General features: G+C 36.5%; 1 protein-coding gene across 7 annotated transcripts in view; it reads right to left on the bottom strand.

Annotated features, from left to right (window-relative positions):
- THOC2 (THO complex subunit 2) overlaps positions 1 to 16,567 on the bottom strand; it is a 100,856-nt gene that overhangs the window by 52,036 nt on the left and 32,253 nt on the right. For all 7 annotated transcript variants that reach the window (XM_046673018.1, XM_046673020.1, XM_046673019.1 and 4 more), the window contains exons 8-9: positions 13,303 to 13,469; positions 2,167 to 2,259 (exon numbers count right to left, since the gene is read on the bottom strand). In XM_046673018.1, coding sequence (XP_046528974.1) covers positions 2,167 to 2,259; positions 13,303 to 13,469 — 260 coding nt within the window. The remainder of the gene's footprint in view (positions 1 to 2,166; positions 2,260 to 13,302; positions 13,470 to 16,567) is intronic.

Genomic DNA, 16,567 nt, shown 5'->3' with positions numbered 1-16,567 from the left:
CAAACTAGTTTCTAGCCTATTACAAAAAGAAAGTAATATGCGTATAGTCAACTCTCCATTAATGAAAAAGGATCAGGTATCTCAAGTACAGTCATCCTGTATGAGTGGAAGATGGTTAATGTCGACATTTCATAAAACAACCCAGACACAAAGAAAAATACAGCCAACAAATCATATTTAGTGGTTCCTGCTAGGCACTATTGTGAGCTATAAGAGAAGTGTTCCTGCTCCTAGAAATGCATAAACTATTTCAGCAGCTAAATCTAATGCAAAGTAAATAATCAGTAAACAATAAAAGAAAACAGTGAAATATTAAACTACATATTGTAGACTTCATCCCATTAGTTAAAAAGGGATGCAAAAGAAAAGTCACTACAGACTGGTGCAAGGAGGTAAGCAAGACTTTTTCTCATTCTTTAAGATCTCCACTGGCAACTAAACCCATTTTTATTGCTTTTTCTTATTTATCTGCCATAGGTCCTCATCTTTTACCTAGACTCTCCAATTGCCTCTAAAACCTGCCATTATAATGGGAGACCTTCTTATAGTTCTCTCAATTTCTAGTTTTGTGTATTTTGAGAACACACATATAAAGTTACATATAAAGTCATAACTGTTAGATCTCCGTAGTGAACACAACTTTATTATTATGAAGTGACTCTGTTTTTGCCAAAAAGTCTATTTTGTCTAAAAACGATTATTTCCCTAATATATTTTCCCACTCTTTTGCTTTCAACCTTTCTTCATCCTTAGGTTTTAGAAGTCTCATGTAAACTGGTTTTTAATCCTGTCTGAAAATCTTTGTCACCCTAATAGAACACTATTCCACTTGCATTTATTGTTAAACTCAAACATATCAGTAATAAATCTATCATTATTTTTGTAATTTCCATTTGTCCTGCCAGTCTACACTTGCCTATAAACTCATACCTATGTCTTCAAATTCTCCTTTTTCTGACCAATTTTCCATGTTCTCAGTTTGTACATGACTTCTCTAAATCTTGAATGGTTTCCTACTCCCAACAAGAAAAAAATTCAAACTTATTACTATGGCACCTAGGGCCCTTCACAGTCTAGCCCCAACCTACTAATCCACCTTCATCTCCCCTGCAAACCACCCTAAGCTCCTGATGTTCCCCTAAAGTGATAATGAAGCCCTTTCAAACTTCCTGCCTTTATACTCAGTTAATTCTACCCACAAAGCTTCCCACCTTTTAAGCCTGGCCAATACCTACTCATCTATCAAGATCCCAGTTCAACATCACTAGTCTGGTAAAGCCTTCCAAAAGCCCCACAGACAGAGATGGTCACTATCTATTGTGAGTCCCCACAGTACTTTGTAAATACCTCAAATATAGTACTTATACAATGCAAAATGTTTTCTCCCTTGCTAGACTATGACTGCTTCCAAGGTAGAGATCAAGTTTTACTCAACTCTGTAACCACAATACATAATGATAGGCAAGGAAGTTAGAAAGTGATTTCAAAGGCAGTGAAGATAATGTCAGCTTTGGACAGGTTTGATTTAAGTTCATAATATCTTAATGCACAACTTAATAAAACAGGAATCTCTATACTACAAATCAAGTTTTTTCAAACTGACAGGCTAAACTGTTGCTAAACTAGAGGTCATCAATCACAATCACATGCACACTCTTCTAGATCCTGGACCCAGCAATGAAAGCACAATACTAGTCATTTATTACCCAGTAAAAACACAAGAAAAACCATTTAAAATATATATATATGAAGAATTCTCCATTCATCCTGAATACCTAAAGATAGCATTTTGGGGAGAAGGAAGAAGTATCTAGGTACTCCCATATTTCTCATAATTTGTGTATAATAGAGAAGTCTGAAACCACATTGGTTAGAATTTGACTTCTCTCCCCATGAGATACGCCTTGATGACAATTAAGAACTTTAACTTCACATCCAACCTTAAACCCTGTAACAGCAACACAAAAGGTATCTGATTTTCATAATTTGTCAAAGAATTAAATTCATTCACTTTATAAAGTAAACACAAAGCAATAATGCATTAGAGCTTCAAAAATTAAGACTTGAGAGCCTAGGACCAACCTTGGAGTGCTATATGGCTGCCTACTCCTCTCCCCCAGCCCTGGGATGGACAAGCAAATATTCTTAGCAGCCCACTTGACTTACATGCACATAAAGATCATCTAAATCAATAAGATTAAATTGTAGAAGTACTGCTGCAACTCTGTATAAAGATGAAGGAGTCTCTCCATTTGGTTCCTTGAAAAACAAAAGAAAAGTTTCTATTTAGTGCATAAAGTACAAAATCATATCCTTTACCTACCAATAATTAAGAACAATTAGATTAAATAACTCTAGGTCAACAAGAAGCTTCGTTGCTCTTCCTGATCATAAATAACATCTGAATTCAAAACAAAAACAATTATGTCAATATACTCTTTCACACTGGAATATCTTTTGATGAGCACAAGGAAAGCAGTTGCAAAAATGAACACATTTTACAATGCATGCTAATATTCAAATAAAATATAAAAACTGAATCAAATAAGAGGTTTTATATTGCATAGTATTTAGTTCGGGTTTCTGTTTATACATGTATTTTCTTAACTTGCTTTTTCCAGTAGTTCTTAGTGGAGATGCAGATAGATAAGACTGACAAATTTGGAAGTGCAGAATCATCTGTGTCTGCTTTACACTTTTCTCCCTATTATTTCTTGGGTTCTGTGCTAAGTATATCTGCTTGTGAACTGATCTGCCCTTCGAAACAGATGTCTATACATATTACACATAGAGAAATCAACAACTTAAAATACAGAATGGCCAATTCCAGGTCAATCCTTCAGAGTCTACACAAAACAGAAAGATCTTTGAATGCTATCTATCAAGAAGACTTTTCCCTAATTTTTAAACTGTTTGGGGCCAGAATGGAAAAGTAAAGTGAGAACAACTGGCAATTACTAAATGACCAAATGCAAATAAAAAGCAAGCAGTGACAATACATTATGTTCTGCTCCGACTCAACAGTGAAAATGAGATCTTTGTAAGTAAGGCTTCCCCCACAATTGTGATAGATGTTATTCACATAACATATGAAGCTAACCAAAGTAACAGATATCATATAAAGAAGGCATATTTCACTGTCATTTTTTAAGAGAAGTTTTCAACTTAATAGTTTAATTCTAAATGCTTATAAATGGTCATTTAGTATCAAAACATTTTCCCATAATAACAAATGGTGGTCAGGGTTTCAGCACAAATTCACAAAAGCTCACTACCTGACTTGAATCAACCAGGAATACTCTCATTATTCCCATTTTCTTTGTTTAAATGAGTCACCACAAGAAGCCCCCAACACCCAGGCCAAACGTCAACTCCCATACTCTAAGCCTTATACTGCTCTGCACAATCCCTGTTCTGTCCTATCTCATCTTTCCACATTCTTAAAAAACTTCCATGGAATCCTCTAGAATTCATGATCCATCCTCAGGAAAATACCCTATATCCTGAATCTCTCTTCTAAATGTTCCCTTCACCTTCATGCTTGAACAAAGCCTAGCACTCCCTAGGAATACCACTCCCACTGTAACCCCGTCAAGCGCTGGCTCCCTTCCCCAGCCCCACACAATACTAGGCCTAGAAGTGGGCTACAAGTCATCTTTGCCTTTTATTGGTGTTTCCAGACTTTTCTCCCTCTACCCTCCCTAAAGCTCACCCAGCTTTGAATTTCCTATCACTCACCATCCCTCACTATTGCTGTGATCTAGTTTCATTCCACTGTGGGCAAAGAAGATATTTTGTATAATTTCAATGTTTTAAATTTATTGCCACTTTTTTGTGGCCCAAGATAGGGTCTATCCTAGAGAATGTTCCATGTGTACTTGAGAAGAATGTGTAATCTACTATTATTGGGTGAAGTGTTCTATATAGGTCTGTTAAGTATAATTGGTTTATACTTGAATAAAGTCTCGATTTCCTTATTGATCTTTTGTCTAGTTGTTCTATCCATTAATCAGAGTGGGGTATGGAAACATCCAACAATTATTATGGAACAGTCTTATTTCTCCCTTCAATTCTATTAATGTTTGCTTCATATTTTTTGAGGCTCTGTTTGGTGACTATGTTTATAACTGTTGCATTTTGATGGGTTGACCCTTTTATCAACATATAATGCCCTTCGTTGTCTACTGTAAAAATTTCTGTCTTAAAGTCTATTTTGTCTGATATTAGCATAGCCACCCCAGCTCTCTCCTGGAAACTGTTTGTATGGGATATCTATTTCCATACTTTCACTTTGAACTTATTTGTACCTCTGGATCTAAAGTGAGTCTCTCATAGATAGCATATAGTCATGCTTTTTTTCATACATTCTGCCAAACTCTGCCTTTTAATTACAAAGTTTAATCCATTTACACTTAATCACTAACAAGGAAGGACTTCTGCCATTTTTCTTTTGCTTTCTATGTCTTATCTTTTGTTCCTCATTTCCTCTATTACTGACTTCTTTTGTGTTTGATTATTTTGTAGTGAACCATTTTGATTCCCTTCTCTTGTCCTGTTTATATTGTAGTTATTTTCTTAGTGGCTACATTGGGTATTACAATTAACATTTTAAACTCATAATAACCTAGTTTGAATACCAACTTAGCTTCAATAGTATACAAAAACTCTACACCTATACATCTCTATCCCTCCCCAATCTATATTGTTACACGTTGTGTGCCAATTAGATTTGTAATTGTTTTATTCCTTTGCCTTTTAAATCATATAGGAAAAAAGGAGGAGCCACAAACCAAAATATACAGTAACACTGGCTTTTATATTTACCTATGTAGTTATCTTTACCAGTGTTCTTTACTTCTTCATATGGCTTCAAGTTCCTGTCTAGTGTCCTTTCACTTCAGCCTGAAGGACTCCCTTTAGCATTTTTTGTAGGGCAGGTCAACTAGTGACAAACTCCTCCAGCTTTTGTTTATCTCAATGTCATAATCTCTCATTTTTTGAAGGATAGTTTTGTTGGATACAGAATTCTTGGTCGGCAGTTTTATTCTTTCAGCACTTTATATATGCCATCCCACTGCCTTCTGATGAAAACCCAGTTGTTAATCTTATTGAGGATTTCTTGTATGCAATGGGTCACATCTATTTTGCTGCTTTCAAGAGTCTGTCTTTGGCTTTTAACAACTTGATTATAATGTGTCTTAGTGTGGATCTCTTTGAGTTTATCCTGTTAGGTATTCGTGGAGCTTCTTAGATGCGGAGATTCATATCTTTCATCAAATTTGGTAAGTTTTCAACCATTATTTTTTCAAATATGGTTTTTGTCCCTTTCTCTCTCTCCTCTGCCTCTGGGACTCCATAATGCACATATTGGTACACTTGATGGTGTCCTACAAGTCCTCACAGGCTCTGCTCATTTTTCTCCATTCTTTTCTCTTCCTGCTCATCAGACTGGATAAGTTAAATTGACTTATCAAGTCGGCTGATTGTTTCTCAAACCTTCTCAAATCTGCTATTACACCCTTCTAGTGAATTTTTCATTTCACTTATCATACTTTTTGACTCCAGGATTTGCTTGGTTCCTTTTTTATAATTTCTATTTCTTCATTGATATTCTCTGGTGAGACAGTGCTTTCTTGGTTTCCTTTAGTTCTTTGCCCATGGTTTCCTACAGATTATTAGGGTATTTAAGAATGCTGATTTAAATTATTTATCCAGTAAATCCATTTCCTGGGCTTCCTCAGGGACAGTTTCTATTAATCTTTTTTTCCTTGTGAGTGAGCCATACTTTTCTTTGCATATCTCATTATTTCTTGTTGAAAACTGGACATTTTGAATATTATGTGGCAACTGTGAAAATCAGATTCTGTCCCCTCTCTGGAGTTTGTTGATGCTGCTTATTGTGGGTTATTGTTCTGCTTGTTTAGTGACTTTTCTAAACTCCTTTTGCAAAGTCTGTATTATTGTCATATGTGGCCACTGAAATCTGTGTTCTGTTAGCTTAGTGGTCAGCTAGTGTTTTGAGTTTTCTTAAAGGCCTAAAGCCAAAAATAAAGAGAGAGAGAGAAAGAAAAAAGAAAAAAATACTCTCCCAGTCTTTGCACAATGGCTGTGTATTAGGGTACTCCTGAACACTTGGCCAGGCCATTTACGATTCTGCCTTAGTCTTTACTTACTGTTTGTGCAGTCTAAAGGCCAGCCAGAGAAAATAGCTTAGGGTCTTCTCAGCCTTTTTCTGAGCATGCATCCAGTTCTGGGCACGTGCATGGCCCTCCCCAGCCCCCCATTCCCTAGTATACGCAGGGGCTTTATAAAAGCTCTCATTCCCTTGCATATCTCCTTATCAACTTCTTCCTTCCCAGGCCTTCAGTCTCTCTATTGCTTATGCAGCTGTTGTCTCTTGCTCCTGGATCCTAAAGCCAATAGTAGTGCCTTGCGACGCTTTTGGGAAAAGCTGCCCCAGCCCTGGGGATGCTCTCAGTCAGGCAAAACAAAGACAGGCCCTTGTGCCAATCCTTCAGAGAGCAGCCAGACAGACCAAGACCCACGATTCTTTGAGAACAATTCTTTGTATCCTCTGGCATTAGCAATCTGCACTAGGAGGGCAGGCTTCTATCTTCACAGCTACTATCAATCTGGGTGTGCGGGATAGAAGGCAGGCAATTTAAATTGTCACAGTGCTCTCTAACCCTAAAGCAGCAGCTTCTTTCTTTAACAGGCCTTTCCTTGGTTGTTGTTAAGTTTTTTTTTGACTAAATTCCAGAGTTGTGTAAAAGTTGACTGACAATTTTTGCCAGTTCATTAGTTGCTTTTACAGAGGGGAGAAAAGCTCTGGAGTTCCCTACTTTGCCATTTTCATTGATGTCCTATTGTTGCCATCTATGGACCCCTGGGTCACTGTCCTTCATTTAGCAATGGTCTTAGCTTCTGATTCACTGTCACTTTCTCTGATTCTATTCCTTTCTTAATTTTTGGTGATTTTCATATACATGTAAGTGATACTTCCATCATGCTGGCCTCTCAGTTCCTTGAACTCCTCTCTTCCAAAGATCTCCTCTACCCTATCTCAATCATTCACTCCCTATTCTAAACTTCAATATAACCAATAGCTACAACCCCTCCAAAACTCCAATTTCACATATCCACCCTCAAGTGGGTCCTTAACGCTGCTAGCCAATCATACTCTATTTCTCTTGTCCATTCACTCTCCTGCTCTCCTACACAATTATTTTCTACCTTCTCTCCTAACCTCTAATACCTCCTCTCTCATCCTCTCTCTCAGTTGATGACTTTGCTTTCTCTATCAGTGAGAAAACTGGAGCAATCAACAGGACTTCTACAAACTATCACCATCACATCTATCCACCTACCAATAACTGTACCTGCATATGCTGTCTTTCCATCTATTATTATAGATGAACTCTCTATGTTCCTAAAGTCAATCCATACACTTATGCCATAAACTCCATTCTCTCTATCCAACTCATGAACACTACTCCAATAATTCTCTTCTTTCTCTCCTACATCACCAATTTTCCTCCTTTCTACTCACTTCCATTAGCATATAAATGTATTTACTCTCCCACCTTCAAAGAAAAAATCTCTCTTGAGCTCACTTCTCCTCCCTGCCAACTACCACCCCATTTGTCTGTGCCTCTTTGTAGCAACTCCTTTATAGAGTTGTCTATTCTCACTGTCTCCAATTCCATTCTCCCCATTCTCTCTTAACATGACTCCAGCTCCACCAAAATGGCTAGTTTTGACCTCCCTGCTAAATTCACTGATTGATTTTTAGTTCTCATCTTAAATGACCTATCAGAGGCATTTAACAGAGTTGATCATTCCTTCTTCCATTTAGCTTTCAAGATGCTATATTCTCTTTGTTTTCCTCTAACATTATATGATCCATTTATACCTCCTTTGCTTGTTCCTCCTCTTCTCCCAATCCTTTAACATTAGAGTGCCCCCTCAGTCCTTGGTTCTCTTCTCTTGTCTCTCTATATACAACTCTTGGTGATATATCTACTATCACAACTTTAAATATCATCTATGTGCTTCTGACATCCACATTTCTATTTCTAGCCCAGTCCTTTCTCACAAACACCAGATCCACACATCCAGTTATTCACTCCACATCTCCACTTGGATATCTAACAGACATCTCAAACTTAATATGTCCAAAACTGAATTCCTGATTCCTACCCCCAACACTCTTACCTTCAGTTGATGATAACACCATCTTTTTAGCTGCTCGGCCCAAAAACTACATTAGGATAGTCCTTAACTCTACTTTCTCACACTCTGTCTCTAATCCATCAGCAAATACTATTGGTTCCAGTTTCAAAATATATGCAGAATCTCATCAACTTCCACTGCTATCATAACCATACTAATTCTTTGAAAACCTAAGTCAAAAAGCACATGCACACACTCTCTTTTTGCCTCTCTTCTCTCTCTCTCTCTCTCACACACACACACCATTCACGTCACCATTAGGGGTGGCGAAAAAAGACTCCTCACTCTGATAGTTAGTAATTAATGGGGGAAAAAAACTAAAGCATTTGTCCTGCCTTTCCAGTAGGAACTGTATTTCAGGGTAACCAAACAACCCAAGTTAGTAAGGGACAACTGCTAGTTATAGAAGGATGATGGCTAATAAATGTAGAAGGTATGATAAAATTAGTAAGTCAACAACTCAGAACCCCTAAGGAAATAACTGTCTCAGGAAAGAATCATTCACATATTCTAAACAACTTTATGTAATGTTGATGAAAAACTGGATATTCACATGGTGCCAAAGTATCAACCTGCAGATAACCTGCTATTGACAAGAGAAAAAATGTCACCGTATACTGGAGTAATTAAACTGTCATCAACTTACTGGAACATTAAAAGTCAGACAGACATTCGATGTTTTGCAATATGAAACATATAGCACAATCAATGAAATATTTTTGCCATTAAATATTTTACCTGAACATAGTCAAGCTTTTATGCCTAACTCCAAGTATATAAGAAAGACAGGACAAAGAACAAATTAAACCAAGCAAGAAAAAATAGTTAGTTAAATCCAAAAGGTGGAGTCTTCTATGGTAATGGTCTCTTTAATAAGTCAATGCCTTTAAAGGAAGCGGGGGACACTATTCTAAATTAAAAGAGACTGAAGTATCCTAACAATCAAATATAATATGTGGTCTTTGATTGAATCATCACTTGAACAAACCAGTTGTAAAATGCATTTGGGGGACAATTTGGGAAATCTGAGTATGTTCTGAGTTTACTGTATGATAGCAATCCAGTTAGGTATGAAATTGGTATCATGGTTATATAGAAAAATGTCCTTACTTTTAAAAAGTACAAACTAATGTATCTAGGAGTAAATGTTCATGATATCTGTAATATAAATTAATATTTCCAAAAAAGTATACCAACATGTTAATAAACTTACTTCTAGGTGAGAGGGTTATGGGTATTTATTCATTACACTATTCATTCTTTCCTATGTGTTTAAAAATGTTCATAATAAAATGAACAAGTAAAAGAGAAACAAAACGAAAAAACTATCTCAGATCACATTACTTTCCTACTCAAAACTCTTCACTGGCTTCACCCAGCATCAAAGTCAAAAACCTTTCACTAGTACTGTATGATCTGGTCCCTCATCTTTGACCTCATCTCCTACCAATCGCCCGCTCAATCACTCTGATCCAGCCACAGTGATCTCCTTGCTGTTCTTCAACACATTAGGCATGCTCACACCCTTAAGGCCTTTGCATTGGCTGCTCTCTTTGCCTAGCGGCTCTTCCCCAGATATCTGCAGTTTACACCCTCACATCCTCCATTTCTTTGCTTAAATCTCACCTTTTCAGTGAGGTCTACTCTCACTATTCTATTTGAAATTGTAACCTACCATTCCAGCACTCCCAATCTTCCTTATCCTGCTCTAAAATTTTTTTTGCCCCATCTCATTGATCATCTTCTAACATACCATATAATTTACTTAGAATGTAAGCATCACAAATTTGTTTACAGATGTAGCCCCAGAACCTAGAACATGACCTGGCACGTAAGAGATACTCAAAATCAATATTTCTTAAATGAATGAATGTAGGTTGTAATAGTGCCTAACTATGGTACCACTATTACTACTACTATTACTGTGTTCTGAATCCAGAAATCAAGGGGCTGTGATACGGGTGAGAGTCATCACCTCTTTCCTCTTTCCTGTGGCGAGACAACCCCAACGAAGTTTGTCTGTCTTTTGGTACCCTCACACTTTCTAGTACTCCTTTCTTCGTGTTCTTTGTGCTAACTCTCACAGTGTCCCTAAACCCTCTATGGCAGCAATCTCTGTTAGGGGAATTAAGCAGATGTGCCTGCCCAATTTTCCAAAATGGTCATGTGCTCTAAATCGTACATCCCCTACCACCCTTCCAAATCAAAACATCCTGTATAGCTGGTCACAGGTTGAAACTAGAATAAAATCACTCCGACTGATTTCACAGCAGAAATAATTAGCTTTGTCTAGAAGTCCTAGCATTAAGAGAAAAAAAAAAGAAGCCTCTTAATCCAAATAATTCGCAATTAGTGAAAATAAGGGTTATGGGCAGAAGGAGTGAACATTTTTGAGAAGTGATAGGAAGAGGGGAGGGTGGAGTAAGACAAGGGACCAACAGAGAGTGACTATACATGCCCAGGAGCCAGTTCCCAGGGTTACATCCCCTAAGCAGTTCTTGATTTTCATGGTTTTCCTTACTTTACCTTTCAGACCACAAGTTATCTAAAATCTCTGAGCTTTCTTCCCCTGCCTTCAGTGGTCCTTAAGACTGCAGATTCTCACAACAACAAGATAGCTCAGGCAGTATAAACAAGGGAATGGTGTTACACAAAGCAATATGAGAGTTACTCTTTCCGATAATAGGTTATTTCTAAATCAAATGTTTCATGGTCGGATATTTCTTATATAAGAAAAAGGTCCATTATCCACGAAAAAAAGGACTGTTCCAACGTTGTCAACCCCCCAGGGATATTTTAATTCAGCTCAAAAGGTGTTACCATTATGAGGAATATTTTCATATAAAAAAACTTTAATTCTAAAACTCACATTCAACTAACAATATTTGATGTTATGCAGCAGGTCATCATTATTCACTGCAATATGCTCTGAAGCCTACAGTCTCCAAAGCCCTAACCTATATTCTAATTAATCATGCCCAAGTTAAATTTGAGCTATCTTGTCACTTCAGCAGTTAGCTTCATGTTCTTAAATCCAAAGCAATCATGGTACCTCTTAAAATGTGATGAAATACTTGAACTTCTCTTTCCCTGTACTAAGAGTGGACTCCCTGGTTGCTGGTAGAAACAGAAGCAGCTGCCATCACTAATTTTTTAACAAAGGTGAAGTCCTCTTGCCCAAAAACCCTGCTATGTGTCTTGTTTGGTATCAAAAAGCTATATGCTTTTAAGTTCTGCTCTGATTTCTCCTCCAGAGCATCCAAGAGAATGGAAAATAAAAGATAAGCAGAGGCAGTAGATGGTATATCATCTGAGAATCCTAAAAAAAATCATCTTACTATCCCAAACTTGAGCTCCAGAGGACAGGAATAGATCTTCACCAGAGTATCCTCAGTGCCTAGCAAAGCAATAGCATATTATGAACACTCAATAAATGAGTATTTCTTGACTAGCTGAGTATCCTAGGCAGGTAGACAAATTAGGAAAGCTACACGAAAAGGACAGCGGAGGCCTTATTACATCAAAATCCTCCATGCTACCAAGAGAGTTATCTTCCTAAATATAGATCACTCATTTACAATTAGTGAGCATTTACTATGGGCTAAGCAGTAAAATAATCCAGAGAAATTAGTAAAACATTAAACCCTGCCCTAAATGGCTCACAATCTGGCCAAGGAGATAGACATAATTTATTCTAATATAATTTGATAAGTGCTAGAAGTCTGTGCAATTTTTATGAGAATAGAGATTAAGAAGTGACTAATTCTGCATGAATGAAGTGTTAGCCAAGACTTTTCTGAGCAAGTAGCACTGATCTTAAAGAATCTACAGTAGAGGCCGGCCAGGTGGCGCGGCGGTTAAGTTCACATGTTCTGCCTCTCGGCGGCCCGGGGTTCACTGGTTCGGATCCCGTATGCGGACATGGCACCGCTTGGCAAGCCATGCTGTGGTAGGCATCCCACGTATAAAGCAGAGGAAGATGGGCATGGATGTTAGCTCAGGGCCAGTCTTCCTCAGCAAAAAGAGGAGGACTGGCAGTAGTTAGCTCAGGGCTAATCTTCCTCAAAAAAAAAAAAAGAATATACAGGAGTTCACAAGATGAAGAAAAGACAGGTGATAGGGTTGGGGAAGAACAGTTTTCCAATTAAAGGAACTGCATGTAAACAAAAGTCTATACACAGCAATGTCTATACCTAAGTTCAAGAAATGGCTAGTAATTTAATATTACTAGAATATTAGATTTGAGAAAAAAATCACTAAAGATGAGGCTGGAAAGAAAGAATAGGGCTAGACTGTGAAGAGCCTTTTCTGCCATGTTTAGAAGTTTGAATTTCATCCCACAGGCAAAGGTTTTTGAGCACTGTGTGAATTACATCTCTTTTAGAATGTAACAGTAGTAATAATATGAAAGATGGATTGAAAGAGAAATAATCAGAGGGATAGATTTGCTAAATAACTACTGCAGTGGGTTAACTGAAAAACGTGAGATGTGCCTTAAGAATTTATTCACATCCATAAAAAATTCCAATGGTCTTGAACAATAAAATTGTAACTTACAGTATTCAAGGCCCTTGACAATGTAAAGTGCACCCACCTTTCCAACTTCACTTGCTGTCCTCTTTTCCCCACTTCTTACAATCCAGCCATATCAAACTATGTACCACTTCTTCCAATCTGTTATGCACATTCATACTGCCAGTCTTCATTCTCACACTATTTGTTACTTCTGCACAGACAACTCTCAACAAACTCCTACTCATCCTTCAAGGACCAGGTTAAAAACAGGTTACACTGTTATCGGTCAAGCCTTCCCTGACTCTACCTTTCCCAAGGCAAAAATTTATTATACTTTCCTCTAGACTTTCACATCACATCACTCATACTATTAATATAGTACTTATCACATCGCATTGTTAACTATCTATTTATCTATAGCCTCTGCTAAAAAGGCTAAGCTCAAACCAACCTTTACAAATAAAATTCGAATTAAGGTGTACATATAAAATCATGAAATTAACCTATACATACACACACACACACACACACACATATACACATATATTTTTTTACCTGGTAAAACTTGAATTTGAACCCAAGAATATGACACAGTGTTTGCGGTTCACACATACTCATGTAAGATTCTAACAAAGATATAAAGAAGTCATCGTGTTCTGGCCTGCATTCAAACACTTCTAAAATGACATCCAAAACTCTATTGGGATCCAGATTAAAGCATCCTGTAACAGATGAGATATACACAAATTCAAAGGTGATTATACATCATTTTTAGTAAAGCCATTAATTTTCAAGGACAACTTATACAAGATACAAATGTTTTTAAAAACAACTTTTTTTTACAAGTTTGCTTCCCCTGCCCCAGAGGGAAATCTTCATAATTTTTAAGATCAAGTCCACTTCCCACATTTTACAGATGAGAAATGTGACCTGCCCAGGATTACAAAGTGAGTTAATGACAGGGCTGGGGCTGGAGGCCAGGACCTATGCGACTAAGTCAAGTAAACATTCTTCTATGCCACACTTGTCTCAGTTTTTGATTACTCAGGCTGGTGAAAGACATCCACATTTTTAATTCTTAGCAAAATATGAAAATCAAACAACGCATTTTACAAGAGTAGGCAACGAAAGGGATTTTTTTTAATGTTTTATGCAGAACTATTTGAAATATTGATAAACAAAAGTTCAGGTTCATGAAAGTAGACCAACATTTTTAGAATCATTTTTTAGTTTATCTTACATACACAGCAAAGCTATAAAACATAATTGTACTGTTGATTTATATTCATGGTTTTTGGCAAGATTCTAAAGGGAAAAGGGGTATACTACTGATACTAAATAAATGAGAGAATACCAAGGAGTTGGGGACATAATGAAGGAGTAGAGACAACACAAGCAAAGAGAGAAGGAAAGAAAACAGACAATCTAGATAGAGCAGGAAAAGGAAAAGAAAGAAGTACTGCATATGGCATAGTCCTTATGGCTACTTATCCTTACTAATCTCCTAAAGTAAGCTAAAAAGGGCTGATGGACATGGATTTAATACACATTCCTATCAGTCACCCTACTCTTAACACACTATTTCCTCTATTTGCATTCAACTTCAACTGTTACCATAATTATAAATACTATAGTGCAATCATATCATGTGCATTTAATTTCTGAGAATGCAACCATTTATACACAGAAAAAAAGAGAAACATATAATTTAAACAATATAGGCAATTCCACCCACCATTCCCCTCAGTAAAATGTATGCTTATGATCCATAGTGAGCACAAGCTATCAATCTGCTGTTACCTCAGTTTATGTCAGTCCCCACATGCTTTGTCCATCAAACTGAATGAAATCCTAGTATTTTAAATTACATATTTTTCACTATACATAGCCCCTAAATGCAAGCTATCCACTTCATTGGACCAAGCAAATAAACACTGATTTCTTCTAAGGCTGAAGGAAAAGAACAACTGTGTTGAACTTAGGGAGAGATGTTAGGTCTAAACACTGTACCCTATGGATGACTTACAGGATTTTTCAAAGAAAATTCTTATATAACCTATTTTATAAGAGAGTTCCAGAGTTACTTCTAACAACTCCATACTTAATTATATTAAATGCCATAAAACTAATGTCTGATTCACAGTATCTTAGCAATCACTTAGAAAGCTAAACTCTCCAAATATAAGAACTATTTCTTTCCTTTTTTTTATGAAATCCAAAGTTTTCTACCATTTTTCATACTAAGGAAAAAAAGGACTAATGCAGTGATTATGTCTTAAGGAAAAGAGTTCCAGATTTTCATAAATTCTCCAAAGAGATGTTTACCTAAAGTTCTGGGGAGGAAACTTCTAAACATTTTTGCCTCTCCCTGTACCCCCCAAAAATATGGCCTACAAATGTAAAAGTGACTCAAAAATAGCAACTGGAATTTTTAAATGCTGCTGGTGGAAACAGAAAATGTAAAACAGTACAACTACTTTGTAAAACTGGCAGTTTCCTTACAAGTTAAACTTACAACTACCATATGACCCAGCCATTTCATCCCTCAGTATTTACCCAACAGAAATAAATGTCTATGTCCATACAAAGATTCATAGCAGTTTCATTTATAATAGGACAGTCTCAAATGTCCATCAGTATGTGAATGAACAAATTGTAGCACATAGAGTATATAACTGTAGCATATACAATGGAATACTACTCAGTAATAACAAATAAAGAACTATTAATGCAAGCAACAACGTGGCTGAATCACAAAATAATTATGCTGAATGAAATAAGCCAGACAAAAAAAAGAATACTCAGTATATGATTCCATTTATAAAAGAATTCTGGAAAATGTAAACTAATCTATAGTGACAGAAAGCAGATAAGTGGTTGCCTGGGGAGCAGGGAGTAAGGGGTGATGAAGTACAAAGGGACAAGAGGAAATTTGGCAGCAGGGAGTGATAGAAATGTGCATTATCTAGATTGTGGCGATGTTTTCACAGGTGTATACTATGTTAAAACTCAAACTGTACACTTCAAATATGCAGTTTATTGTATGTCAATTATGCCTGAATAAAGCTGAAAACAAAAATGCCTCCAAACTACCGTAACACTGACAATCAATTACAGAAGATCTAGCACTCTTTAACCTTATAAGTGCTCCTACATTTACTAAATACAAAAATTCAATCACTAAATAAAAATGAATAATACTCTATTCTACCAGAGAGGACAAAAGATACATTAAATATAATTTTGAAAAAATGGCTGGCTTATAATTACCCATTAAGCTATATACACAAAACTTGTGAATAAGGACTAGAACAGCAAGCAATATGTCACATGGAAATGTTCTGTTTCATTCACATTGCTTTAAAGTTTATATTTTCACTGTGTTACAATGTGAACCACAGACATGTTTTACTTAACCGTGTTACTCCATCAAGGCTATTCTAACAGCAATCCGTACTGTCAACTACCTACCAATTTCTTTCCAGGTACAATTTAAGGCAGTAGTCTAGAAGAGGTATGCACTTTTATTTATAACAGGTATCAATCTTTCACAAAAGAAAAACTGGCTTATGAATATTCTATTACACATCTCAGGTGCCATAAGTTAGTCCAATTAATTAGAATGACCTTTGCTACATAAGTTGGAAAAAGTAACCAAACCAAGGATTTAGAAAATGATTTTTAAAACCTTAAAGATTTTTTAAGTAACAGTTAAGCTATTTCATATACAATGAGACTCCAGTAACAATCAGTAAGCTTGAAATGTCCAAATAATTTTTTTCTAATGGCAGTTGTGGCAGAACAAAGGCACTCTTGTGCT

This window comes from Equus quagga, chromosome 10 (assembly GCF_021613505.1).
Source record: "Equus quagga isolate Etosha38 chromosome 10, UCLA_HA_Equagga_1.0, whole genome shotgun sequence".
Lineage (NCBI taxonomy): Eukaryota > Metazoa > Chordata > Mammalia > Perissodactyla > Equidae > Equus > Equus quagga.
This window is presented reverse-complemented; position numbering and strand designations above follow the sequence as displayed.